At 44.7% G+C, this 25877-nt stretch overlaps 1 protein-coding gene across 1 annotated transcript in view; it reads left to right on the forward strand.

The window, feature by feature from the left end:
- Nucleotides 1-25877, forward strand: part of RTTN (rotatin) — a 117646-nt gene that overhangs the window by 25697 nt on the left and 66072 nt on the right. The window contains exons 12-23 of the mRNA XM_049781666.1: nt 465-677; nt 2498-2610; nt 4371-4497; nt 8801-8926; nt 14242-14381; nt 15657-15828; nt 17312-17411; nt 18539-18627; nt 19924-20041; nt 22615-22711; nt 23715-23783; nt 24673-24861. Coding sequence (XP_049637623.1) covers nt 465-677; nt 2498-2610; nt 4371-4497; nt 8801-8926; nt 14242-14381; nt 15657-15828; nt 17312-17411; nt 18539-18627; nt 19924-20041; nt 22615-22711; nt 23715-23783; nt 24673-24861 — 1553 coding nt within the window. The remainder of the gene's footprint in view (nt 1-464; nt 678-2497; nt 2611-4370; nt 4498-8800; nt 8927-14241; nt 14382-15656; nt 15829-17311; nt 17412-18538; nt 18628-19923; nt 20042-22614; nt 22712-23714; nt 23784-24672; nt 24862-25877) is intronic.

Genomic DNA, 25877 nt, shown 5'->3' on the forward strand with positions numbered 1-25877 from the left:
TGCCAGCACCAGATATTTGACAGGTGAACTCTTGGAGTTTGGGTGGACTGGTATCGACTGAAGCCAGACAACCAGAGTAAGATGTGTTTGGGTCTCACTCCGGCCAAGCCTGAGGTCAAGTGAGTGAGTTTTCTCAGGAGACCGTCTCTTAAGTTTTTATCATTAGGGACTTGGGACAGAACTTAGGAGAACAGGGTTTTAGTTTTGGGTGCAGGGAGAAAAGGAAAGAGCCAGCTGTGTGGCTTTTGGGGAAAAAAAAATTAAAATTTGGATTTGAGATACGCATTATAAATAGAAAATAGCATGGAATGACGCCAGGAGGGAGATGCGTGGGGAAATTAAGAGTAGATTTGATTGTAGAGAATGAATAAAAAAGGGTAGTGAGCTGCACAGTATCCTAGTCTACTATGTTTATGTCAAGAAATGTTTGCAGGTTAAAAAGAAATTTTTTTTAATTCATCAAGGCAAGCCAGTTTTTACCGGAATCCATGTCGGCAGCATTGTTCCTAATCTCTTTGGACATGCCTTTTTCTTTGGAATATCCAAACATTCACGAGTCCGCGGTGGCCTATTTGGAACAGCTGAATTCTGACAGCCACAGCATCTATAAGCGAACTGCAGAGGCTGTTCATTCCATTGAGTGTGCCTGTAACTTCCTGACTGACGTGACCAAAGAGGTAAAAGGGTTTGCTCATTCTTGTTCTAGCTCTTTCAGTCAGGCAGAAAATGGGGCCTTTGGTCTTCAGGCTGATGTGATAGGTATTTGACAGTGGAACTCTTGGAGATTGGGTAGGCTGGTATTGATTGAGGCTAGAGATCAGAGACACGTTTGAAGGTAAAAGGAAGACTGTAGAGATGATTCCTATTCCTGAGACCGGTGATTCTTTAAAAAGCATCAGTTCAGGGCCAGAACAATATAACACAGCGCAAAAGGCATTTACCTTTTATGTGGCCAACCAGGCTTTCATCCCCAGCATTCCGTATGGTCTCCTGAGACTGCTAGGAATAATTTCTGAGGGCAGAGCCAGGTGTAATCACTGGCATCTGCTGGGGTGGCCCAAAAGCCAAAAAGAAAAAGAAAAAGTGAACAACCTCGTAAACACAGTGTTTAAATAAACAGTAAAAGCAATAATTTATTTAAATGTCTTAATTTTAATAGGCTGTTCCTCTACCATGTGACTGATTCTGTATGTGCAGGGAGCTGAATAAACAGAATTATGAAAATGTATTATTATAGGTATTTTTTCCTTTGATATATAGATCCATGGCCTATACAAAGGATCTGATTTTTTTATATAAAAGTTACGGGCTAAATTAAAGACATTTTGGGTGCCATGGCACAACAGGAATAATCTATTGTAATTTATCCTTTCACTCACACTATTTCACCTAGTGAAAGTGTTTTTTGACAAGTTGTAAAATACACTGACAACAAAATTTTTTTTTTTTTTTGGGTCACACCTTGGCAGTGCTCAGGGATTACTCCTGGCTCTATGCTCAGAAATTGCCCGTGGCAGTCTCCAGGGACCATATGGGATGCCGGGATTCAAACCACCGTCCTTGTGTATGCAAAGCAAACGTGCTACCTCCATGCTATCTCTCCAGCTCCAACACAATTTTTTTTTAAACTTATTGGTAGGCTGGAGTGATAGTAGAGTGGGGAGGGTGTTTGCCTTGCATGTAGTTGATCCTGTGGCATCCCATAGGGTCTCCTGAGCCTGCCAGGAATAACCCCTGAGTGCAGGTCCAGACATAACCCTGACACCAGTGGGAGTGGCCCAGAACAAACAAACAAAACAAAAACTTAATGGGTAGGTCCTAAAGATTTTTGAAAATCAGGGACCGAATTCTGAATTCCATTGATAAGTGTCTTTGGTTTTCCATTATTGTCCTTTTCTCTTCACCACATCATCATTCTTCCTGCACTTAGGTCATGGTCCATTCCTTAATTCATCACCCTGATGGTCCGCCCACTGGCCATGATGTGAGGAGGGGACAGAAGGGGAGGCAGGGGCCAAATCGATGTCGAAAGTAGTAGGGTGTCTGCCTTACACACGCTAACCTAGGACAGACCGCGGTTTGATCCCCTGGCGTCCCATATAGTCCCCTAAGCCAGGAGCGATTTCTAAGTACATAGCCAGAAGTAACCCCTGAGTGTCACCAGGTGTGGCCCAAAAAGAAAAAGAAGGGGAGGCAGAGGTGGCAGCAGCTTTTCTCTTGAGTTGCCTGCACCAAACCGACCCCAGCTCATCTCACTTGACCTCAGTTCGCTCAACTGGGAGTCAGGGGCCTCTCTGGGCTTTCAACTAGGTCTTGTCCCTGCGGAACCGCTTTGTGCCTGCTGGTGGCTCTGGCTCACCCGTGAGAAAGTGCTTTGAGGCAGTTGCCGACAACCCAGGGTTTGTGAATTATCTTACTTTCTCAGAGATACTTAGTGGTTGAGTGTTTCCCTGTGCAAGACCTTGTCACTGACTGTCCCCTTGTGCTGCCTTTTCAGGGAGAAAAGAATCTCTTGGAGTTGGTGGAGATGGCAGACCAGGCCTTGCGGAGCTTTTCCTACCATCAGCACTTCTGTCTCATAAAGGAAATCGTCTGCATTTGTTCCAAGATGTAATATTATTTTTCCCATAATACGATTATCTCCTTATAGGGCATAATGTTTGCTGTGTAAACTTTCTTAATATTAACTTATTATCTATGTTTTCTTAGTATTGTCTTATTATAGGACATGATGTTTGAATGCATAACCTTCTTAATATTATCTTTTGTTCTGAATTTTATTATAGGATACAGTGTTTGGGTGTATAATGTTTGGGAGCAATGAAAACAAAACTGCCTTTAAATCTTAATACTGGATTGCTTTTACTTGTCTGAGTTGTAAACAGTGTTCAGTGTCAGGATAGTTAGCTGCTTTAAGAACTCAAACACTTATAATCAAAACAATTTATCCTTGGACTTTTTTTTTATACAATTGTTCAGTTTCCATCCAACCAAGTAGTCACTGATATTCTTTTATCTTTAAAGTTTGTCTTTGGCTTGAAAGCCAAAACTTTATATTTAAAGTTTTAATTAGTAGCATAAAATATAGATTCTGAAGAACCTAAGTTTCATTCCTTGCTGCTTTTTTCTCTGTGGGTCTGGAAGGCTCCATATTGGCTTATGTAGTTAGTTTTGTGTGTATGTGTGTGTGTGTGTGTGTGTGTGTGTGTGTGTGTGTGTTAGAGCATTTATCTCTCCTCACCAAATACCCAAGATTCAGTTCATTCTTTTTCTTTCTGGTTTTGCCATGAAATACTTTAGTTTGTGTGTGTGTGTGTGTGTGTGTGTGTGTGTGTGTGTGTGTGTGTGTGTGTGTGTTAGAGCATTTATCTCTCCTCACCAAATACCCAAGATTCAGTTCATTCTTTTTCTTTCTGGTTTTGCCATGAAATACTTTAGTTTGGTGCCTCTGGATCAACCTCTCCTAATTTCTTTATATCTCCTATATCCTTAACTCAGACTGTTCTATTCTTGGCTTCTTTGAGTTTGGCTTGTTTATATCTTATTTATAAGTGAGATCATGGGGAAGACATTTCTCTCTCATTATTTTTGTATATGTCATTTTACCATAATGATTTCCAGACATATTCAGGCTGTCACAGATGATAGTATTTTCTTTTTTTTTTTTTTTTTGTTTGTTTGTTTTTTTAGCTTGACGCTCAGGGGTTACTCCTGGCTATGCACTCAGAAATGGCCCCTGGCTTGAGGGGACCATATGGGACGCAGGGGGATCTAACCGTCCTATGCTAGCGCTTTCAAGGCAGACACCTTACCTCTAGCACCACCTTCCCGGCCCCAGTATTTTCTTTTTAAAGACTGAGGAATAGGGTCTGAAGCAATAGTACAAAAACCAAAAAGAAACAAAAAAGACTGAGAAATATTTCCTGGCTTGTTGATACCACATTTTCTTCATCCATTCATGTATCAGTTGGCCCTGGGTTATATATTTCCATGGGTAGATGATTTTCCAGTGATGAGGGTTTCTGAGTTCATTCCCTTTAGAGATAGTTACTCTCATAAGATCACTGCATTCCCTGGCATTTTCTGTTTTACAATTTTTGAGGACCCCCCCCCACCCCAGGTACTAATTTTCTTATAGTGCCTATCAATTTATAACTCAAATATGGGTTTTTAAGACACTTTCAACTCTGGGTGCTCTTGAAGAAAGGGTAGTCTCAGCCTCCAGACAAGTCATTGCTTGAACAGCACTAAGATGTTCGTGAGCCCTGATTCCAGCAGCAGAAATCAGAGTTGAACGTGCCACAGCCACTGTGCCTGTCAGCTCCTTGCTCTCTTAGTGACTGTCCCTCCATGTCTTGGGTGTCTCACAGCTGGAAGTCAACACAGGCCAGCCCGGTCCTGCAGGGCGAGAGTCAGAAGGTCTTTCTCCGGCTGCTCTCGCACCCCTGGCTGCAAGTCAAGGTGGAGACTTACCACTACTGCCTGGAAATGGTTCAGGTAGGTTGGTTGGTTTTTAGTGAGGAGAGTTGGACAACCAACAGTGGCTTCTCTTTGGTTACCTGACCACCTAAAGGGAATTTAAGAATCATTGCAATAGAAAACAGATGGTAGTTGTTTTTAGAAATTTGTGCTATTAAAATCCCTCAATTTGGGCCGGTGAGGTGGCGCTTAGCCAGGAATAACTCCTGAGCATCAAACGGGTGTGCCCCCCCCAAAAAAAATCCCTCAACTTAATATCAATTGAATTTCTCTTACTGAAAAATTAGGAGTCTTAGAATTATGTTTATATTCTGTTACTAAATGATGGAAAAGTGCAAGTTATTCAGAAGAAAAATTTTGTTTGTGGAATTTTTTTTGGGGGGGGAGGTGGGATATCACACCTGGCAATGCTCAGGGCTTCTGTCAGGCTCAGGGTACTTACTGGGGATTGAACCCAGGCCTGTTGCATTGGACTATTACTCTGGCCCCATAAAGGAAGTTTTAGATTATTTTGACTAAATGCTTTAGTTTCAGATATTTACACAGGAATATTTTTGAAACAAATTTTCAATCTCTATGTTTTTAAAGATAAGGTTTTTTAGCTTAGAGTATCATGTAGGACATTAATGATTTCATTATTGAAAAGAGCATTGTATGCGGAACAGTGTTGAAAAAGAAATATATTCCTGTCATTCTCCAAATTTTCCTCTGAATTTGTACTGGGTATTATATGCACATCAACTTTTTTATTGCTATTTTTACTTCTTTTTGCTTCTTTGTTATTTTTATTTTTTGCTACTTTTGATGTAGAAAAATAAAATTTTGTTCTAAATGGAGGGAACTCTATTCTGTTTTTCTTCTGCCAAGAAAGATGTCCATTGTTATAAAGTTATGCATTTCTATGTTTTATTTATTTTGGCTATCTAGAATCTTTATAGCTCAGATACATTACCTTGTGTATAAAGGCGAATGGTTTTGTACTGTTCTTAGCTTTTTATTTTTTTTTTTAATTTTTTATTTTTAATTATGAGAACAAAGATGCAAAAAAAGAGGACAAGGTAAAGTTACAGTGGAAGGACAATCACCCATAACATAATTCTCAGAAGTCCCCTTGCTGATATCTTAACTTTGAAATTTCAGCCAAAGAACATTAAGATAAATAAGACAGAATCCATGTACAATTACTTTGTCCCTCAAATCCCCAGATTGTAATACATTATAATATTTCTTAACAGCACACAAGGCAATCTAAAGCCATAAAACTTACGTAACTCCTTACATTACAGGCATAGTATTTTTTTACATTTCCATGTACATGCATATTAGCTTAAGTTAACCTCAAATTTTAAATGGGTTCTTCTTAAGGATTAGAGTCAAAGGAGCACAGTAAAAATGGTGTTAGAATGGCAATTGTTGTTTGCATAGGCCCACCAAAATATGAGGGGCATGGAAAGGAATAACCTTGGCCTAAATACAAAGAGACCCAACCCCTGAAGTTTCCTGGCACAAGACCACTCTAGGCTCCAGGCAAGCTAGATTGTCCGTTCCAAGACATTGTCTGTAGTGCCAACACACTTTTATTTTTCACACAGTTTGTTGTTGGTATCATGTTTCTGTATTAAAGATCCTGGAATCTGCATATCCTACATTGGAGTCAGGATGTGGAGCGTCCTCTCGTTTCACCTCACAATCAAAGGGCAATGCAGGGAGCCCTGTCCTGTAAGCAGGTCGTTGTTGTTAAGTCTTCTCAGTGTTAAGGGAAGTCTCTTTTGAGCAGGTCGATGTCTGAGCAGTGTAGGGTCTTCCGAGGTAGAGGATTGCTTCCAGGTGATGTTATAGACAAACCTGAATGTTTCGTGGATGGCTTCCCTGGTTCAGGGGTGAATGGAAAAAGACCCTTTCTTCTGAGGTCTGTGCCAGGTCGTTATGTTAATATTCAGAGTGTAAGATCCCTTTGCACTACAAGATTTGTGTGTTCCAGTCTCTATTAGATAGGATCTTATTTGTATGTATAGTATTTTCCCATTTTAATGTGCCTATGCAAAAAAGGAGCAATGCCACGTGGAGTTATTGGCGCATATGGGGGCCATAAGAACAAGTCCAGCGATTCCCATGATATGGTTCAATCATAAGCATTAAACTGGGGGACTCTTTCACCAAAATTCCTTGTTAAACAGCTCATAAAGAGAAGACAAAATGTGGTTAGAATCATCACTGTATAAGACAACATTTAGTAAGAATTATAGCTGTCAGAGAAAAAACACAAGATATTCTAAAGAAATACGTGTCCATTTTATGTATCTTGAAACAGTTTGGGGTTGTTACACACAATGCATGGCTTTGGTCTGTGATTAGGATTGTACAGTACTGAAGTTAAAAAGAGTAATGTAGGTTAGTGACGTTTGGGGGGGTTAGAGTGTTAAGGAGTATAAAAGAGCTTTGTAGAGGTGTGGCTCAGGGCAGAATACAAAATGAACATTCTGGATATACAAAACATAACATAAGGATAAGGAATACTCTTAATACATAAAGTGCGCGCAGGGGCGCAAGCCCCCGCAAGGTTCTGTAGTTTTTGGATGCATAGGAATTTCTTACCCCCTCCCCCCAGGGCCCAGATTAACCAGGCGTGGCCCTGAAGACCCGCCTGGTGTGGGGGGGATCTCGGTCCCCTGGACTAAGTGGTCAACCAGGGGGCCTATGGCTAGCTGTCCTGCCCAGAGCTCCCAACATATCAGTCGAAGATACCCAGAAGTCCTGGCATGTGGAGTGTTCTGAGCCCAGCCCTGCCTCTCTGTTCTTAGCTTTTTGCTTCTATTCTGTTAACCGTTTCCAAAATGGTCTCTTATCCCCACCTTGAAACTCTGTGACTCTATTTCTCTTCTTCCTGCTGCTGATAACCACCATCCTGTTCGTGTCTAGCTATCCTGATTCAAAGGAATCAGACTTTTTTCTGACTAGGTTATTTCCTGAGCACATGGTCTTCAGTATTTATTCATATCATAGCTTCCATCAGATTGTGCTCCTGCTTTAGGGCTGAATAATCTGCGTGGCTTGTGTTAATCACATTTTATCTCTTTATAAATGGACATTTGGGTTGTTGCTGCCCCTCACTCGCTTCTCTCTTTCTCCCTCTCCTACTCTGTTTATTATTATTTTTGGTTTTGGAGTCACTTCCAGCTGTGCTCAGGGCTTACCCCTGGCTCTGTGCTTAGGGATCACTTATGGCAGGTCTTAGGGGACCATATGAGTTGTCAGGGATTGAGCCTGGGTTGGGTCAGCGTTGTTCAAGGCGAGCGCCCAAAACTGTTACTGTTTTGACCATGACTCTCACCATGACTAGTGCTTCTTTGGACGTTCTGTGCAGATATCTGATGGAGTTTTGTTTTCTTTCTTCAAAGAAACATGCCCTGTACTATAGTTCCTATATCTGGTGATGTTTCTGTGCATGCTACTTTCCATAGTTGCTATACTATTTTTCATACTTATAAAAGTATTACACAGGTTTTTATTTTCTTTTCCTTTTTTTATTTTTGGTGGGGGGGGCACACCTGGTGCGCTCAGGGGTTATTTCTGGCTCTGTGCTCAGAAATTGCTTCTGGCAGGCTCAGAGGACCATATGGGATACTGGGAATCGAACCTGGGTCCATCCAGGGTTGGCAGCATGCAAGGCAAATGTTCTGTTGCTCTGCTATCACTCCAGCTCCAAAAGGTTTTTCTCTTTCTTTTTTCCCCCAAGGACATACTTGTTAATAATCGTTATTATTTAATAATGTCCATTTTAAGGGCCAGAGAAATAGCACAGCGGTAGGGTATTTGCCTTGTATGTTACCAACTCAGGACTGACTTGGGTTCAACTCCCGGCATCCCATATGGTCCCTGCAGCCTGCTAGGAGTGATTTCTGAACTCAGAGCCAGGAGTAACCCCTGAGGGCTGCCAGGTGTGGCCCCAAAACAAACAAAAATATAATTTTCATTTTAATCTCCATATAGTTGTTTTTAGTCATCAAGACCACTTAGGCTTTTATAATGTGCAGAGTCCAAGAAAAATTTCAATGAAGCAAATACTGAAATGGGAATAGAAGGAAGATCCTTTGGAAGAATCAGTGTCAGTAGTATCATTAATTTAAAATTTTTAAATATTTTATTTTATTTATTTATTTTTTTTGTCACACTAGTCAGTGCCGGGATTCAAACTGACTCTGGTGGGAGGGCCATGTGATGCTGGGGTGCTGTGGTTTGAACTCAGTCGCCCCTACCCCCAATTGTTCAGCCTTTAGATGTATCTTTCTTGTCCCTTAATAAAATTTTGTTTTCTTTTCAGGACTGTTTGGGAATCCATAATGTCAGTAAACCTGTGTCTTCACTTTGTACTGGGATTCACTTTCTCCTTCATCCAAAAGTTCTCTATGAAATTTCTGCATTTGGCATTCAAGAACCCAAAAAGGAGGTACAGTATAGCTCATCCACAGTAAATGCCCAAACCAGTTCCCTCTTTTAGGCCTTCATGTAACTTAGGTCCGAATCTAATTTGATTTGATGGTGTAGTAGGAAAGAAGCCTAGCTTTAAAATATAGGTTCATGGGGCTGGAGCGATAGGACAGCAGGTAGGGCATTTGCATTGCACATGGCCGACCTGGGTTTGATCCCTGCCATCCCATATGGTCCCCCAAGCCTACCAGGAGTGATTTTTGAGTGTAGAGCCAGGGGTAACCCCTGCACGTCGCCAGGTGTGGCCCAGAAACCAAAAATAAATAAAATGTGGGTTTAGTCGAAGTGTTTTATTTTAGGGTGCTGGGCCACTTCCTATCATGCTTAGGGGCCACTCCTGTTGGTGCTCAGGGAACCTTAAGTTGGGTGGGGGAGCCAGACTGCAGTCAGCTATGCATGGAGCAAGCTCCTTAATTCCTCTGTTTCTCTAGTCCTGAAATGGCATTTTATAAAAATTCTGAAGGATGGGGCCAGAGAGATACCATGGAGGTAAGGTGTTTACCTTTCATGCAGAAGGTCATTGGTTCGAATCCCAGAGTCCCATATGGTCCCTCGTGCCTGCCAGGACCAATTTCTGAGCATGGAGCCAGGAAAAACCCCTGAGCACTGCCGGGTGTGACCCAAAAACCACACACACACACACACACACACACAAAATTCTGAAGGATGGGCCAGAGTGACAGCACAGTGGGGAGGGCTTTTGCCTTGCCTGTGGCTGACCCAGATTCGGTTCCATAGGGTCTCCAGCATCCCATAGGGTCCCCCGAGACAGCCACGAGTGATCCCTGAGCTTAGAGCTCAAGAGTAACCCCTGAGCGCCGCAGGTATGGCCCGATGACCCCCACAAAAAAACCCCAAAACATAAAGGAAACAAGAATCCATAGCAGTGAGGTGCTCGTCTCTACAGCTCTTCAGATGAATCAGACAAAACTCTCTGCCTCTGTCCTTGTCCTTGACTAGTGCACAGAGACCTTACATCCCTTAGCACACAGGGCAATTTCTTTAAGGGACACCTTTTTTCAGTGGAGAAACAGTCTTTGCAGGTTAAATGAAGACAGGGCTTTGGGCAGGGGAGCCTCAGCCCTGGGGAGGCTGCACCCCTGTTGACTTTTCGCCATGTGCTGACAGGTGAGCTCCGCCGCCAGGGCCATTCTGACGTACCTGCTACAGGGAAGGCTGAGGATGACGGCGCCCACCTGGAACAAGTTCATCGAGGCTCTGTGTCCCGTCATCCCCGTCCTTCAGGTGACCTGCTGCTCCTGATCCCCTGGTTGCCCCCCTTTATCTTGGCTGGATGGGCTTAATTGATGGGTGTGTAGGTAGGGATGCTTTGTTGTGCAGGAGCACTCGACACGGAGCAGGGGAAGAATCGCTTCTAGAGACGGCACTGTTGTGGTTCTTGGTCCCAGGACCACGAGGTCGTGCAGGCAGTCCCAGTCCCCTGCACCCTGAGCCTGAGCAGGTGGAGGGAGGCAGCATGCTGACAGGCACAGGGATCTGCCTGCTGCTTGGGAGGCCGGGGTCAGCTCTGGCCTTTTTGATGTCGTCAGCCAGACAGAAAGCAAATTAGCTAGTGTGGGGAGTCCTTATGTTCTCCAATATTACTTTAAAAATTACTAGTTTTTAAGTTTCCTTTTTTTGATGTTTTTGTTTGTTTTCTTCTTTGTTTTGGGGCCATACCTGGATGTACTTAGGAGTTACTCCTGCAGTTACTCCTGACTCTGCTCAGGAATCACTTTGGGCAGGCTTGGGGGACCTTATGGGATGCCGGAGATGGAACCTGGGTTGGCCATCTGCAAGACAAACGCCCTTCCTGCTGTGCTATCACTCCAACTCTTAAATTGTAGTTTTCATTTATGTTGAGGGAGGAGTTGCTTCCCAAGTGAAACTTGGGAGGCTTAGAGGTCCCAAGCGAGATCTTGGGACCAGTCATGTCTACTAGCCGAGATTCGATGCAGCTTCGGCTGGGGATGCAGGGTCGCTGAGGTTGTTGAGGGCCACATAGTTGGTGCCCAAGGGCCACTGGGACTGTGTTGAGTATTACTGAGGACACCATGTGGGCCCAGGCTGGCAAGGTCTGCATACAGCTGACCATGGTCTTACCTCTGGTCTCCAGGTCTCCCTTTCGGTATGGAGTCCCCGCACTTCCACCACCCAGTTGGGCCAAAGACACTCGTGCTGAGATGGTTCCTGGCTAGCTCCTCCTTCCCTGAAAGCTAGGAGCCCCTTTCCTGCTGTGTGGGACCCTCAGTGCTGTCACCAAAGAGTGAGGGGTCTGTTCTCACCTGGTCCTGTTTTCTGGCTTTGTTTGTTTCCTCTGTACCATCCATGAGTGAAATCAGCTGAGTGAAAAAGCATGCTTCCTAGGACACTTACTATTCTTGACATATACATATATTTGTTATATATATAATTTCGGGGGCCCACATCTGACCATTTTCATGGCTTACTCAGACTCTGTATTCAGAAATCACCCCTGGCAGGCTCATCCTCTGGGGGATTGGACGTGGTCTGCTGTATGCAAAGCAAACACCAACATGACACCTTTTAAACCTCATGTACTTTGTAGCAAAGGCAAGCTTTGTTGTTTGTTTGTTTGTTTTTTTAGATTTTGGACACACTCAGCACTGCTCAGGACTCATTCTTGACTGTGCTCAGGGTACCACATGGGGGCCCGGGAATTGAACCTGGGCTGACTGTGTAAAAAGCAACTGCCTTATCTACTCTAGTATCACTCCAGCTCCCCAAAGACAAGATTTCATCTTTCCTTCTAGCTGAGTAATAGGACAGTGTGTCCCAACCAGTTTCTCTCCACTCATCTGTCTCAGGCATTTGTGTGGTTTTTATACCTAACTTTTGTACTTGGCAGTGCACTGATCACAGATGTATATAGGTCTGAAAAAGGTTCATGGTTTGTTTATTTTTTAATTTTTTTATTTAAACAACTTATTACATACATGATTGTGTTTGGGTTTTAGTCATGTAAACACCACCACCCATCACCAGTGCAACATTCTCATCACCAATGTCCCAAATCTCCCTCATGGTTTTTAAATTTTTTTAAATTTTCTTGAGACAGATGCCAGGCTGTTGGAGTAACTGGATATTATTCAGGATTGTTGGATTACTGGGTCCACCTTAGGGTCTGATCTGGTGATTGGGATTACTGGGTCTCTCTCTACTTAGTTATTCCTTCTCCACCTTGGGGTGGTCTGTTTCTTGCTAAGAGAAACCCAGGTTTCAAGAAGGCAATGCATTCATTCTTCAGTCTTTCTCTGTGAAATTGCTTTTCTTCTTAGGAGCAGAAGGCTAGTTTTGTGTTGGGATTCTTGGCTTGAGTGTTGAAATTCCTGAACTCTTTCTTGCCCGCTTTCACTGTGTGGATTATTTCCTACATCTGTGTTTGTTTCTAGACCCATGTGTCTCCAGGTCCTAGTTTTGAAGCCTGAGGTTTCCTTTACACAGGATAATTCCTCTCTATTAATGCTTGTCCCTTATGGGCGGGAAGTACCTCTGGATTGGTTCCTATTCATACTTGCTTCTGTGTGTGTGTGTGTGTGTGTGTGTGTGTGTGTGTGTGTTTGTGTGTCTAGCTCCAGCTTCTGGGGGTATCTTCAGCCAGACAGAAAGCAAATTAGCCAGTGTTGGCAGTCCTGTGTGTGTGTGTGTGTGTGTGTGTGTGTGTGTGTGTGTGTGTGTGTGTGTGTGTGTGTGTGTCTAGCTCCAGCTTCTGGGGGTATCTTCAGCCAGACAGAAAGCAAATTAGCCAGTGTTGGCAGTCCTGATGTTCACCAATATTACTTGAAAAGTTATTTTGAAAAGTTTCTTATTTTATTTAGTTTTGCTTTGCTTTGTTTTGTTTTGTGGCCACACCCAGTGACACTCAGGGGTTACTCCTGGCTCTGTACTCCATCACTTCAGGCAGGCTCGGGATGGTGGGATGCTGGGGATTGAACCCAGGTCGGCCATTTGCAAGGTACATGCCCTCCATGCTGTGCTGTAGCTCCGGCCCTTAAGTTTTAATTTTCCTTTAGGTTGGGGTTGGTCCTTTTCTTCCCAGTAAAAACCTCAGGTCAGAGAGACTTCTGGTTTCAGCCCCACAGTTAGCCTATGCCTGCTGGTACCTTCTGCCTGCTGGTACCCTCTGCCTGCTGGCAAAGTGCTTGTGGTGGAAGTTCTTGAACCTATTTTATCTCCCTGACCTGTGTGGATTGTTTCCAGTGTCAGTTTCTCTTCCAGACCCATGCCCATGGGGCATGAGGCTTCTACTACATCAGGGAGTGGAATCTCTTGGACATAAGATTTTTCTTAGGGCTGGGAAGGTGGCGCTAGAGGTAAGGTGTCTGCCTTGCAAGCACTAGCGTAGGATGGACCGAAGTTTGATCCCCCGGTGTCCCATATCGTCCCCCCAAGTCAGGGGTGATTTCTGAGCGCATAGCCAGGATAACCCTTGAGCGTCAAATGGGTGTGCCCCAAAAACCAAAAAAAAAAAATAAAAAAAAAAAAGATTTTTCTTGGGAATTTTCTGAGAAGACTCCAGATAGTCTGGCCCAGGTGACTTTCCCTCTAGTGGTGAATGAGGGGATGAGTGTCCCTTTTGACCAGAGCCTCTACCCCTTTTTAGTGGGTTTTTGTTGTTGTTGTTGTTGTTGTTAATGTGCTTTTTTTTCTTGGTGTTTGATTTTTGGTCACAACTGGCAGCGCTCAAAGGATACTCCTGGCTCTACACTCAGAAATTGCTCCTGCCAGGCTCAGGGGACCCTATGGGATGCCGGGATTCAAACCACTGTCCTTGTGCATGCAAGGCAAATGCCCTACCTCCATGCTATCTCTCCAGCCCCATTAATATGCTTTTAATAGTACATTGGACTTGTTTTGTTTGTTTGTTTTGGGGCCACACCCAGCGGAGCTCAGGACTTATTCCTGGCATATTCTGTGCTCAGGCATCACTCCAGACAGGATTTTAGGGACCCTAGGATCAAACCTCAGTCTACAAATGCCCCAGTTGCCATGGCCCCTTGGAGTTGCTTTTGTAAATATGTATAACCTGCTCTTTTCACTGGCGTAAGACGCCATCTCCTGGTCTTTTATGTTTCCCTGAGACCTCAACAATGACCAGCACATCCTGCCTGTCTGTTGTCTTGAAGAGTGATTCTAACCATTGAGCTGGAGGGGACTTATGAGCTTCTGGAAGGCCTGTCCAGTTCCATCTCGTAGGGTCTGGAAATGGGCCTAGGCACCTGTTGCAACTTTTTCCCCGCTGAACCCTCTTAGGGCTATGCCGACCCCGAGGACCCTCTGGGCAGCTGTATTCTCCTCCTCAGCAAGGGGACCTCGGATGGGGGAGCAGGCGCCCTCCCCCCCACCATCTGGCTCCAGTTCATCCTGCGGCTCCTGTTGGTGAAGAAGTCACAGTAAGTGTGACACTGCCGGGGTGGGGGCTAAGGGGAGTGGGTTCGAGACTAGGTGGGCAGACAGAAGCCCCTTGGCTTTATCAGGTTTATTTGTTTATTTTTTGTGGTTTTTTTCCTGGGGGGGGTGGGGAAGGTCCACCAGTGATGCTCAGGGGTTACTCCTGGCTCTGTGCTCAGGAATCACACCTGACAGTGCTCAGGGAACCAGTTGGGATGTTGAGGATTGAACCTGGGTTGGCCACATGCAAGGCAAACTGTGCAAAGCAAATGCCCTCCAAGCTGTTCTGTTTGTTTGTTTGTTTCTTTGTTTGCCACACCCAGCAGCACCCAGGAGTTCCTCCTGGCTCTGTGCTCAGAAATTGCTCCCGGAAGGTTCAGAGGACCTGATGCTGGGGATTGAACGCGAGTTCATGCAGGGTCAGCCATGTGTAAGGCAGATGCCCTCCCCGCTGTTCTCTTGCTTCGGCCCTGAAGACGTATTATATTCCATTTTGACCTCACACTGTAGATTATACTGAATTACTTTCTGGAACTTCGGTGTAGATTCTGTTTGCAGCCTGTTCTCACTTTCAGAGTGAAGCCTATCCTATCCTTGAAGTCAGGACTGAGATTTAATTTATAGAATCACTTTCCGAAGGTGACCATGATGTCCACTCACAGAGAGCCATTCCCTAACTTTATTGTCCCTCCTTTATTTCTTTTCTTTGTTTATTTTTGGGCCACACTTGGTGACGCTCAGGGCTTACTCTTGGCTGTGCACTCAGAAATCACTCCTGGCTTAGGGGACCATATGGAACTCTGAGGGATTGAACCTCGGTCTGTCCTAGGTCAGACGTGTGCAAGACAAATGCCTTACCACTGCACCACCACTCCAGCCCCATATTTCTTGTTTTGTTTTGGGGCCACACCCGGCAGCACTCAGTGGTTACTCTTGGCTCTGCATTCAGAAATCACTCCTGGCAGGCCTCGGGGACCATATGGGATGCCGGGAATGGAACTCGGGTCCATCCCGGGTCAGCTGCATGCACTACCACTGTGCTATCACTTAGGCTCCAGCCCCTTCTTTATTTCTGATCCTTGCTTTATATACATAACACAGAAAGAATGGCCGTGACTATAAACCAGGTACTCCACTAGGATCAGTCAGATGTCTCTGGCCCAGAGAACTAGCAGTGATGATTGTTCTGCCTCTCCTAGTTTGTGATTGTGGTTTTTTTTTTTTTTAGTAGATGTTTGTGTGCCCAGAACATTGACGGAAACACTCTTGCTTTCCAGGGTTCGTTTACTAGCGCTGAAGCATCTAGCAGCTCATCTTGCCACGGAAGAAGGGGCCGAGAGAAAGCGCCCTTCAATCAATGCCTGCATTCTCTCCAGAGCCACTAATCTGTTTCTGGTGAAGAACCCCATTGAGCTCCAACTGGATGAGGGGCGGGAGCTGATGATCAAGGTACTGATGACCGGAGATAGACCGGGCATCTCGCCTCCACTGCTCAGTCAGCCCATGGGCTGACAAGTCCTTTCTCTGTGTGCTGGAAAGTAATTTGAGTAGTATCTGCAGTGGGTCTTTTGTTTTGTGTAGGGGGACCTGGGGAGGACAAAGGGTTTGGGTCCTGGCCGGCGGTGCTGAGAGCTTAGTCTTCACTCTGTGCTCAAGAGATCACTCCCCAAAGTGCTCAGGGCAACCTTAGGTGGTGCCAGCTGTGTACATGGCAGCCCCCTTCACTCCTGCACTGTGCCTGGCCCCTTAGTTTTAGCCTGATTACAGACAGCAGCCCGGCTGGTCCAGAGATTCTGGGATGGCTTCAAGTTGGGCATCACAGACACATGTGGTAGCTTTTGGAATACTTCCTGCATAAAAATCGCACCTGCCAGCAAACAAAGTTTCTGTGATGCTTTCAGCTTCTGATTCTGAGAGGGACAGGAGTGTGGGAGATTCTCTGGACCGTCCGTCTGGGTTTCTGGGTATGGCCTGCAAAGGCGACTTTCTTTGGCTTCTGCCTACTGAACCCCCTCTCCCCCCACAGTTGTGACCAGGCCATAGGCATTGCCTGTTGCCCCTCAGCCCTGGGCTTTGCCCAGATAGACAGTGCTGAGTGGTTCCAGGGGTCTTTCGCTTCCACAGAGCAGAGTGTTCTTCAGCAGAGCCAGACCTGGGATCTCTCCTACCACAAGGGGGTCCTGTCCTGCTGCTTCTGACTGTCTTGCTCAAAGGTGGCACAGTGCTCCCAGCTTCCTGACAGTGTTCAGGGCTCTAGAGTGCTCGCTGAGAGGGCTCCAGAATGTGCATAGTGCTCCCTGATCCTTGACTGTGCTCTAGGCTTGCATGGTATTCCCTGACAATGCTTGGATATATCCAGTGTTTTCTGTTCTCTAGCAGTGCTCAGGGCTTGAAGGGTTTTCCTGCTCCCTCACAGTACTCAGGGCTTAGAGGGGACTGTGTTCCCCGACTGTTCTGGAGTTGTTCCAGGGTCCCTCCAGTGCAGGGTCCAGAAGCTGCCTGCATACTGATGCTCCAGCCCTTGTTGCAGCTGAGTTGGCTCTCCCAGAAGGCAGCTCCTCAGGTTCTGCGCCCTGAGCTGGTTCTTTGGACCATCATGGGTGCAGAACTGCTCATCTGATCGCTTCTTTTTTTTATTTGTTTTTTTTTTTTTTTTTTCTTTTTGGTTTTTGGGTCACACCTGGCAGGGGTTACTCCTGGCTCTATGCTCAGAAATCACTCCTGGCAGGCTCAGGGTACCATATGGGATGCCGGGATTTGAACTACCAACCTTCTGTATGAAATGCAAGTGCCTTACCTCTATGCTGTCTCTCTGGCCCCATCTGCCCGCTTCTCGGTTTCCTGGCAGAGATGGATTCTTCTGAGCTCTTGCTCTTTCGGCACAGGCCTAACATTTGCCCCTTGAATTCCTCCTCCGGGTCTGCATTCCCAGCTGGAGACGGTTGAGCGGGTCTACGAGATTTTTGTCTCCAGCGACGTGGACCTTGTGCTGAGAAGGTCGGCTGCGGAGCAGTTGGCGGTGATCATGCAAGGTGACATCTGACGGGCCAATCGATGGAGGGTGGGAGGGCAGGTGGACAGCCCTTCACCTTGCTGGTTTGGTGTCCAGTGCTGGCCGACTGCCCTCAGCTGGCCCAGCCAGGTCTTTTATACAGATGTTTGATTTTAGAGGTGCTGGGGACTGAACTCTGAGGTAGACACTGCTGCTATAGTCTCTTCTGCTCTTTCGTGTCCCCTCTTGTCCTCTTGAGGCTCAGGGTCAGTGTTGGCAGAGTCAGTAAAGGATGAGCAGCCAGTGAAACTGAATGTTTCTCCACTGGCTCTGTAGAAACAACAGTTTCCTCACTGGTCTAGACCTTGTTCCACCTGCTCCCCACTCCGACTTTCCTTTTTCTTCCCACTTTTCCTACCGTTTGTCTCCCTAATCCTATGCTGTAGCCTCCTTCATTTGCATCCTTTTTTACTGTGATGTACCCCTGGTTATATTCTGGGGTCCACAGCAGTGACATCACACCGTGGGTTGAGAGAGGCTAGAGATAATCATTGACACAGAGAAGGTCATTGATAAAATCATATTCCATTGGTGGTGTGCTAGGTGGGAATTTCATGTTTCTGTTTCACTCTCCCGGTTTGTCATGTCTCCAGGTGGTTCCCTCTTGCTTAAAGAAATCCATGAAACAGTACTTTTGTGGGGGCCGGGTAGAAGAAATCCAAGTGATCTTGTGTATTTTTCTTTTTTCTTTTTATATTTTTGGGCCACATTTGGTGGCACTTAGGTGATTCCTGGCTCTGTGCTCAGAAATTACTCCTGGCTCTGGAAGGCTCAGAGGACCCCTATGGGATGCTGGGATGTTGGGGATCAACCCCAGGTTGGCTGCATGCCCTACCTCCTGCACTATTGCACTGATCCCAATCTTATGTATTTTCTTTAAGAATAATGAGCAAATTTCACATGGCTTTCCCATTGGCTTTCGACTATTCTGGTTAGTTTAAAACAGTTCCTTTTGTGTGATAGAAGCGGTTTATCCTCTGATGGTTGGGAAATTGTGTATCTATCTATATACTGATATCTATGTGTGTATATATTTGAATCTATATCTATATTGTGTTTAAGAAGCTATAGATTTAATTGGTGTTTCTTTTTTCTTTTTGCCCACAGATATTAACATGCATGGCATGGTGAAAAAGTTATGCTTAATCGACAAGATAATTGAGTATTTGAATAAATGTGTGTGTCAGGATGGCCAGGTGAGGCTAATTTGTTGTCAAGGGTATCAGGGGTCTTCAAACTACGGCCCGCGGGCCACATACTGTATTTATTCCCATTTTGTTTCTTCACTTCTAAATAAGATATATGCAGTGTGCATAGAAATTTGTTTATAATTTTTGTTTTTACTATAATCTGGCCCTCCAACAGTCTGAAGGACAGTGAACTGGCCCCATTTAAAAAGTTTGAGGACCCCTGGTAGATTGTCGTTGTTGGGACAGTGTTTACCTTCTGGCTCTGACTCTCCCATCTTGTAGCCAAGAAGAGCATTTCTCCATTTGGAGAGATGTGATTTGGACAAATCTTATTCATTTAAATATAGTTTTTTGGGGGTCTGGAGCAGTAGCACAGCACTTCGGTATTTGCTTTGCATGCAACTGACCTGAGTTCGATTCCTGGCATCCACATGGTCCCATGAGCCTGCCAGGGTTGATTTCTGAGCGAAGAGTCAGAAATCCCTGAGCACCACTGGGTATGGCTCAAAACCAAACAAACAAACAAAAAATTTTTTAGGTAAGATCTATATCAAAGGCAATGAATTTTGGAATTTGTCTTTAGATATATAATAAAAATACAAAGGATTTTTTTTTTTTAAGGGAATGGCTCTGCATTCAGGGGTCATTTCTGGTAGTGCTTGGGGGAACATACGGGATGCTGAAGATTGAACCCAGGCCAGCCACATTTAAGTCAAACTCCCTGTGCTGTGTTATATAGCTCTGGCCTCTTAAAAAATTTTAAGGTCTATAAAAGGGAAACAAATCTTAGAATTTGTCTAAGATATCTAACAAAGATACACAAGGATAGGCCCTAGCCAGAGCACAGCGGGGAGGGCATTTGCCTTGCATACAGCCAACCTGGGTTTGATCCTTGGCATCCCGAGTATTGCCAGAAATGATTCCTAAGTGCAGAGCCAGGAGTAACTCCTGAGCACTGCTAGGTGTGGCTCATAAACAAACAAAATATACACAAGGATATTTGGGGGGGGAGGGGATACACTCAGCGGTTCTCAGGGGTTACTCCTGACTGCATTCAGAAATTCCTGGCAGTGCTTGGTGGACCCTATGGGATGCCAGATATCAAACCTGTCTGCCCTCCCTGTTGTGCTTTCACTTGGGCCCCTCATTTTATTCTTGTAGCATAAAGCAATCCTCATATCCATGCGCATTTTCCTCACATCCTTTGGGCGCGAAAGCCGAGCCTGTGGCTGAGCCTGCTGGTACCGAGCCTGCTGGTACTGAGGCTCTGCCTGCTGCAGGGCTGACCCTCTCACTTCGCAGGTGATGGAGGCCTTGGTGCAGCCCAGCCTGGTGCTCCTGAGGAAGCTCCTGTGTGCCGATGCGGCCGTGCGCACCTCCCTCGCCCAGCAGCCGCTGCTCCTGACGCTGCTGCTCCGTGGTGAGTAAGAGCCCCCCAGGCCTGGCCATCCAGTGAGCCCCAAGCATGTCTCTTCTACAGTCATGAACTCCTCAGAAATACACTTAGGTGGCTCTGGGGACTATATGGGATGCCGGGAATCAAACCTAGGTTCATCCCAGGGTGGCTGCATGCAAGGTAAACACCCTACTGCTGTGCTATCACTCCAGTCCCTGTTTGCAATTATTTTTATCCCCTGTTTGCTTTTAAAAAGTTTTTTTTACCACAGTTATCTGGTATTAATGTTACGTTGATTTTTTTTTATAATGCTACCACAAGCTTATTTTTCTCTTGTGTTCAGTTGTTTGATTTTATTTCTATCAATTCAGAATGGACTTAGGTAAATGAACGTGTGTCTGATTTTATGTAGAAATCTCACCCAACTTTTCTATCCCTTTTTTTCCTGATATATATATATATATATATATATATATATATATATATATATATATATATATATACATATACTCAGACACAGACACACACACAGACACACACAGACACACACACACACACACACACACACACACTATAACCTCGCTATGCAAAGCTTTTCTGTTAAGAGCAACTATGTTTTTGTTATGGACTTTTCATTGCTCTCTAAAAGGAGGGCCTTTTCTTTAATTGTTCCAAATTCAAGTTTCAAGTATACTTTTTCATACTTTTCGTTAAAATACAGTGTTGTTAAGAAATTTAGATGTTGGGAGGAGGGAGATTTGGGACATTGGTGATGGGAATGTTGCACTGATGAAGAGGGGGTGTTCTTTACATGACTGAAACCCAACCACAATCATGTTTGTAATCAAGGTGTTTAAATAAAGATATTAAAAAACATTTAGATGTTGGGGGCAGAGCAATAGCACAGCAGTAGGGCATTTACCTCACACACAGCTGCCTGGATTCAGTCCCCAGCATACCATATGGTCTCCCTAGCCAGGAGTGATTTCTGAGTGCATAGCTAGGAGTAACCCTGAGCGTCACCGGTTGTAGTCCATAAACCAAAAAATAGAAAAAAAAAAAAGAAATTTAGATCTTTATGTAGAGTTGATTTTTTTTGATACAGTTTAAAATTGAGATCTAAGGATATTTTTCTATATTCTATTACGTATTATTATATTGCTGTGGTTTCTGTTTTTTTTTTTTTTCTGTAGTAATGTCCTATGTCTTTGGAAGTATTGTGATATTGCTAATAAATGTCTTTTTTATCTCTCGTGGATTTATTTCTTTTCCTTTGACTGTCTTATATTTTTTTCTAATTTTCAGTTCTTTTTTTTTTTTTTTTTTTTCTGTTTTGGGGCCACACCTGGTGTTGCACATGGATCACTCCTGACTCTGTGCTCAGGAATGGATCACTCATAGCAGTCTTGGGGAACTACATGGGATGCTGGATATTGAACCTGGGTTGGCCACTTGCCAGGCAAACGTCCTACTCGCTGTGCTATTGCTCTGGCCTCTGCCTTCCAATTTTAATTACACAGTCACATCATGATGTTTTCTCCTTTCATATGCTTAGAAAACAGTTCCTTGGGGCCGGAGAGATAATATGGAGTTAGGGCGTTTGTCTTGCATGCAGAAGGACAGTGGTTCAAATCCTGCATCTCATATGGTCCTCCGACCCTGCCAGGAGTGATTTCTGAGCATAGACCCAGGAGTAACCCCTGAGTGCAAAAAAAGAAAAAAGAAAACAGCTCCTTTTCCCAAACTGATTTCATGGTGCTACTTCTCTGGATTTAAGTCCCTGTTCGTCCCTGACTGGAAGAGCCATTGTGCCTATGTGGTTGGATTCCACCACTTTCAGGCCTCTGGATAGGGACGCACTGGGACTTTTACAGAGGTAGAAACAGAGGGTGAGCAGGGAAGAACTGGACCGGGCTTCTACTAAAGTCATAAGTGCTGGTGCTAGTCTTATAGTTCTGAGGTCACAGTGCTTTTCTTTTCCATCATTTTCTTTTTTTGCAATAAACACGTCCCTAAGACTGAACATCACCAGCTAAACCCAAACTTCTCAATTCAAGTCAGAGCCAGACATCTGGTTCTATTTTATTGAAAGGGCAAAAACCATAAGAGAAGGAGCACTGGGCATGAGCACATGGTAGCTCAAGTCAAAAGACTTGGTAAGAACTTTCCAGAAGCTGGATCTGTTTGCGTCTCTGCCGAATGACCTAACAATAGCTTGTGAGCAGAGCGATTATCCAGCGGCAGGGCACTAGCTTTGCACAAGGCTGACCCAGGTTCTATCCCAGCATCCCATAGGGTGTCTACAAGCTCTGTTAGGAGTGATCCTTGAGTGCAAAGCCAGGAGTAAGACGTGAGCAACACCAGGTTCAGCCCCAAAACAAAAACAACACACCGAAATAGCCCATGAGTGGTTCTGCAGGCCTGGCCCTGGAACCAGCAGGGTCTGAGTCTTAGAAGCACCCCAGCTGATGAAAAGTGAGTGGGGCCAGCCCAGTCCTAGAATACTGCTTCGTCCTATTAAGCCACCTTCATTTTTTGAAGTTCTTTCTTCCTAAAAGTATGCACTTTAATTATTGATGCTGCTTTTTCTCTCACAGTGTCCTTGATTTTTCATGAGGATGGGACGGTTGTGACTGAGGTGGGAGCAGTGTTTTGCCTTCTGTTGTTTGATGAAGTCTCAAGAATGGACACGTGGTAAGCTGTGAAACCTTCGAAGTTTCTGAGCCTTGGTGATTTATTTACCTGAGGTTTTTACTGCAATATTCGCATCCATGCATTGAATTTCTGACTTACCAGGCTTATGCTTCCTTGGTGCATATAACTGATTTTGTTTTGTATAAGCAGTGTTTAAAATTTGATTTTTTAAAATAATTGATTTTATAAACATTGATTTTAATCATTTTTAATTAATTTTAAAATAATTGATTTTAAAAAATTGCCTTGAAGACTTATATTTGAATATGACCAAGTATAAAATTTAAAAATAGCTTGTCATTAATATGTTGTGTTTTGGTTCATACTCTCAATTTTGTGGATGTGTGTTTTTCCTTAATAATAAAATAAAAGTCATAGAGCAGATGCACAGGATAATAACTGATAACCTTGAGCCTTGAGCAGAAGAGCAGAAGCAGCTACCACAGTCACCCCCTCCCCCCCACGCAGCACTGAGGTGCTGTGAGTTGGTCACTGCATGTCCTTTCCCAGAGAAAAGCCAAGTTTGCTTTGCACAAGCTGGTCCAGCTGGTTACAAGTGTGTCGTACCGGTACTAATCGATGGAAGCTCTTTAAAAATTGTTTCATGCTGTTTTAATTCTACACGATTTTTCCCTTGTTGCTTTTGTTGAGAATAGTTGACATTGTCACCACCTGAATGTCTGAGACCAGCCAGTGGTCGCAGTTATGGGCTCCACTAAACTGTTTGATCCCAGGGATAAAACGGAGGAGGGGGAGGAGGATGGGAGGAGAGAGAGAGAGAAAGATTCCAGGTGAAACACACACAGCAAGAGAAGGAGAGGGAGAGAGGAGAGATTTTATCCCAGGTGAAACAGAGGGAAAGAAGGAAGGAGGGGGGGAGAGAGAGAGAAGAGAGAGATTAATTTGAGATTTTTCTCTGAAGGAACCAGTCTCCACCCTTATTGGCATCTTAGCTGGACAGCTCAGTGCATGGGCTGAGGCCGTATGTTTCTCTCACCCATAGGTCCATGGGTCCATCCCCCACCACTGCCACCACACCGCCCTTCAGCTTACCTGTGTCTGTGTTTCGAAGGTAAATGTGTTTGTTCTTTGATTTTTCTGAGAGCAAATAGTGTCTGTTCTGGGTTGTTGTTGCTTCTAACTCTGCCCACCTGTGTCAGGGTGGACTCATCGGGATCCAGCCCAGATGGTCTCTCATTTTTTCAGGGATACATTGCCGGCTTTAGGGGAACCCTGCTAGAACTCAGGGTGCCTTGGCCTAGACTGACATCCCAGCTAACACAGGGCTCCGGGCTAGCTCTGATTCTCCACATAACTGTTTAGTCTAGCATGGATTTACCCACATATCCTGGATACCTTAAATAAAATGAAAGGGAAGCTATTTTCTGTATTTGTTATAAGCAGATAGATTGTAAAATTACCCCACACACCATATTTCCTATCCTAGGTGAACGGAGTGAAGCAGAGTCACCACACAAAATAATTTAGACCAGGCTGAGGGAGAAATATGTCTGGCAATTTTCTACCTTGTACTGAAGAGTGAGCTGCCTGCCAGAAATTTTGAGTCCAGAGACCACCCTCTGGTGGGCAGTAAGGACAGAGTAAGGACAGATAGATAGCTCAGGCTATCCTGAGCCAGCCCCACCCAAGTTTACATGTAAGACAATATTTTGGGTAAAACCAAGCTGTAAACAAATAGATACAAAGGAACCAGGGATGATCTTTGTTTTGGGTGAAACAAGGTGTAATCCAACAATACATTGTCTACTTCTCTGGGAGGGACTGAATTGAGGCTTTAGGGGACTCTTCAAGGGTGGAATGAGAGATTGCTGGGCCCCTTCAGACAGGTATTACACACTCTGTGGGGCTGTAGATCATGGGGCCTGGGGCGCCCTCTTGTCTTTGGCTCATTCTGAGCAGCATAGGGAGAGGCGAGTCGTGACTGTCGCATCTTTTTTCAGGTTTCACCTGCCCATCCGTGTGCTGGGCCATCACGCCGTGAGCCCCTACGCCATTGTGCTGCCCTTATCTGCCGACTGCTTGGCCCTGAAGCCTGTCTCGGCCATGCTGAGAATAGCCTGGAACCTGGCATGGTACCATGGCAGTGAGGGTCTGCTGCAGCACCTGAGCGCCGAGACACAGGCCCATGAGTATGCACTTCTGGTCCCTGGAGTGGGTGGAGTGGGCGATCCTTAATCCTTGCATCCCAGAATGCCCACAGTTTACTAGAGGTTTCTTCCTTTATGTCTCTGGTAGCCTATATTTTTGTTTGTTTATGTTTGGTTTTGGTTTGGAGGCCACACCTGATGATGCTCAGGGGTTACTCCTGGCTCAGCATTCAGAAATTACTCCTGGTAGGCTCAGGGGACCATATGGGATGCTGGGCCTACTAGTAGCATTTTTAACATATTTCTGATCCTGTTGTTTTTTTTTAATTGCAAATGATAATTTTTACTTTGATTTAAAGAAGACCATTGTCTGTTATGTTGACAAAACCATGGCACAAGCAAATGGGGTGCAGAAGCATTGGGTTTTATGCAGCTTTAGAGATGCTTTAATAAATATTTTATTTTTTATAATTATTTATTTATGTATTTATTTATTATTGATGTACGAGCCATACCCTCCGCACTCATGGGTTTATGCCTAGCTCTTTTTTTTTTTTTTCTTTTTAGTTTATGGGCCACAGCCGGCCACACTCATGGGTTACTTCTGGCTCTGCGCTTAGCAATCACTCCTGGCAAGCTTGGGGGATCATATGGGATGCTGGGAATTGAACCTGGGTTTGTCCTGGGTTGGCTGCGTTCAAGGCAAATGCCCTACCACTATACTATCTCTCCAGCCCCGATTCCAAGCTCTGCTCAGAAATCACTCTTGGTAGGTTCTGGGGACCCAGTGGGATGCCTGGGATCAAACTCATGAAACTCATCAAACTCATTTGCATGCAAGGCAAATGCCCTCTCTGCTGTGCTATTGCTCTGGCCCCCAAGAGAGGTCTTAAATTTTGGGAAGTTACTATCTCCAGCCACGTAGAAAAATTGACAAGTTGGGGCTAGAACTTCAGGAGAGTATGAATGTGGTCAATGGTCATGGTCATCACTTAGCATGATTCCCGTATGTATAGATATACCTGTGGTTTCTATGTATATATTCGTGCTCCTGATTT

Source organism: Suncus etruscus, chromosome 10, assembly GCF_024139225.1.
Source record: "Suncus etruscus isolate mSunEtr1 chromosome 10, mSunEtr1.pri.cur, whole genome shotgun sequence".
Lineage (NCBI taxonomy): Eukaryota > Metazoa > Chordata > Mammalia > Eulipotyphla > Soricidae > Suncus > Suncus etruscus.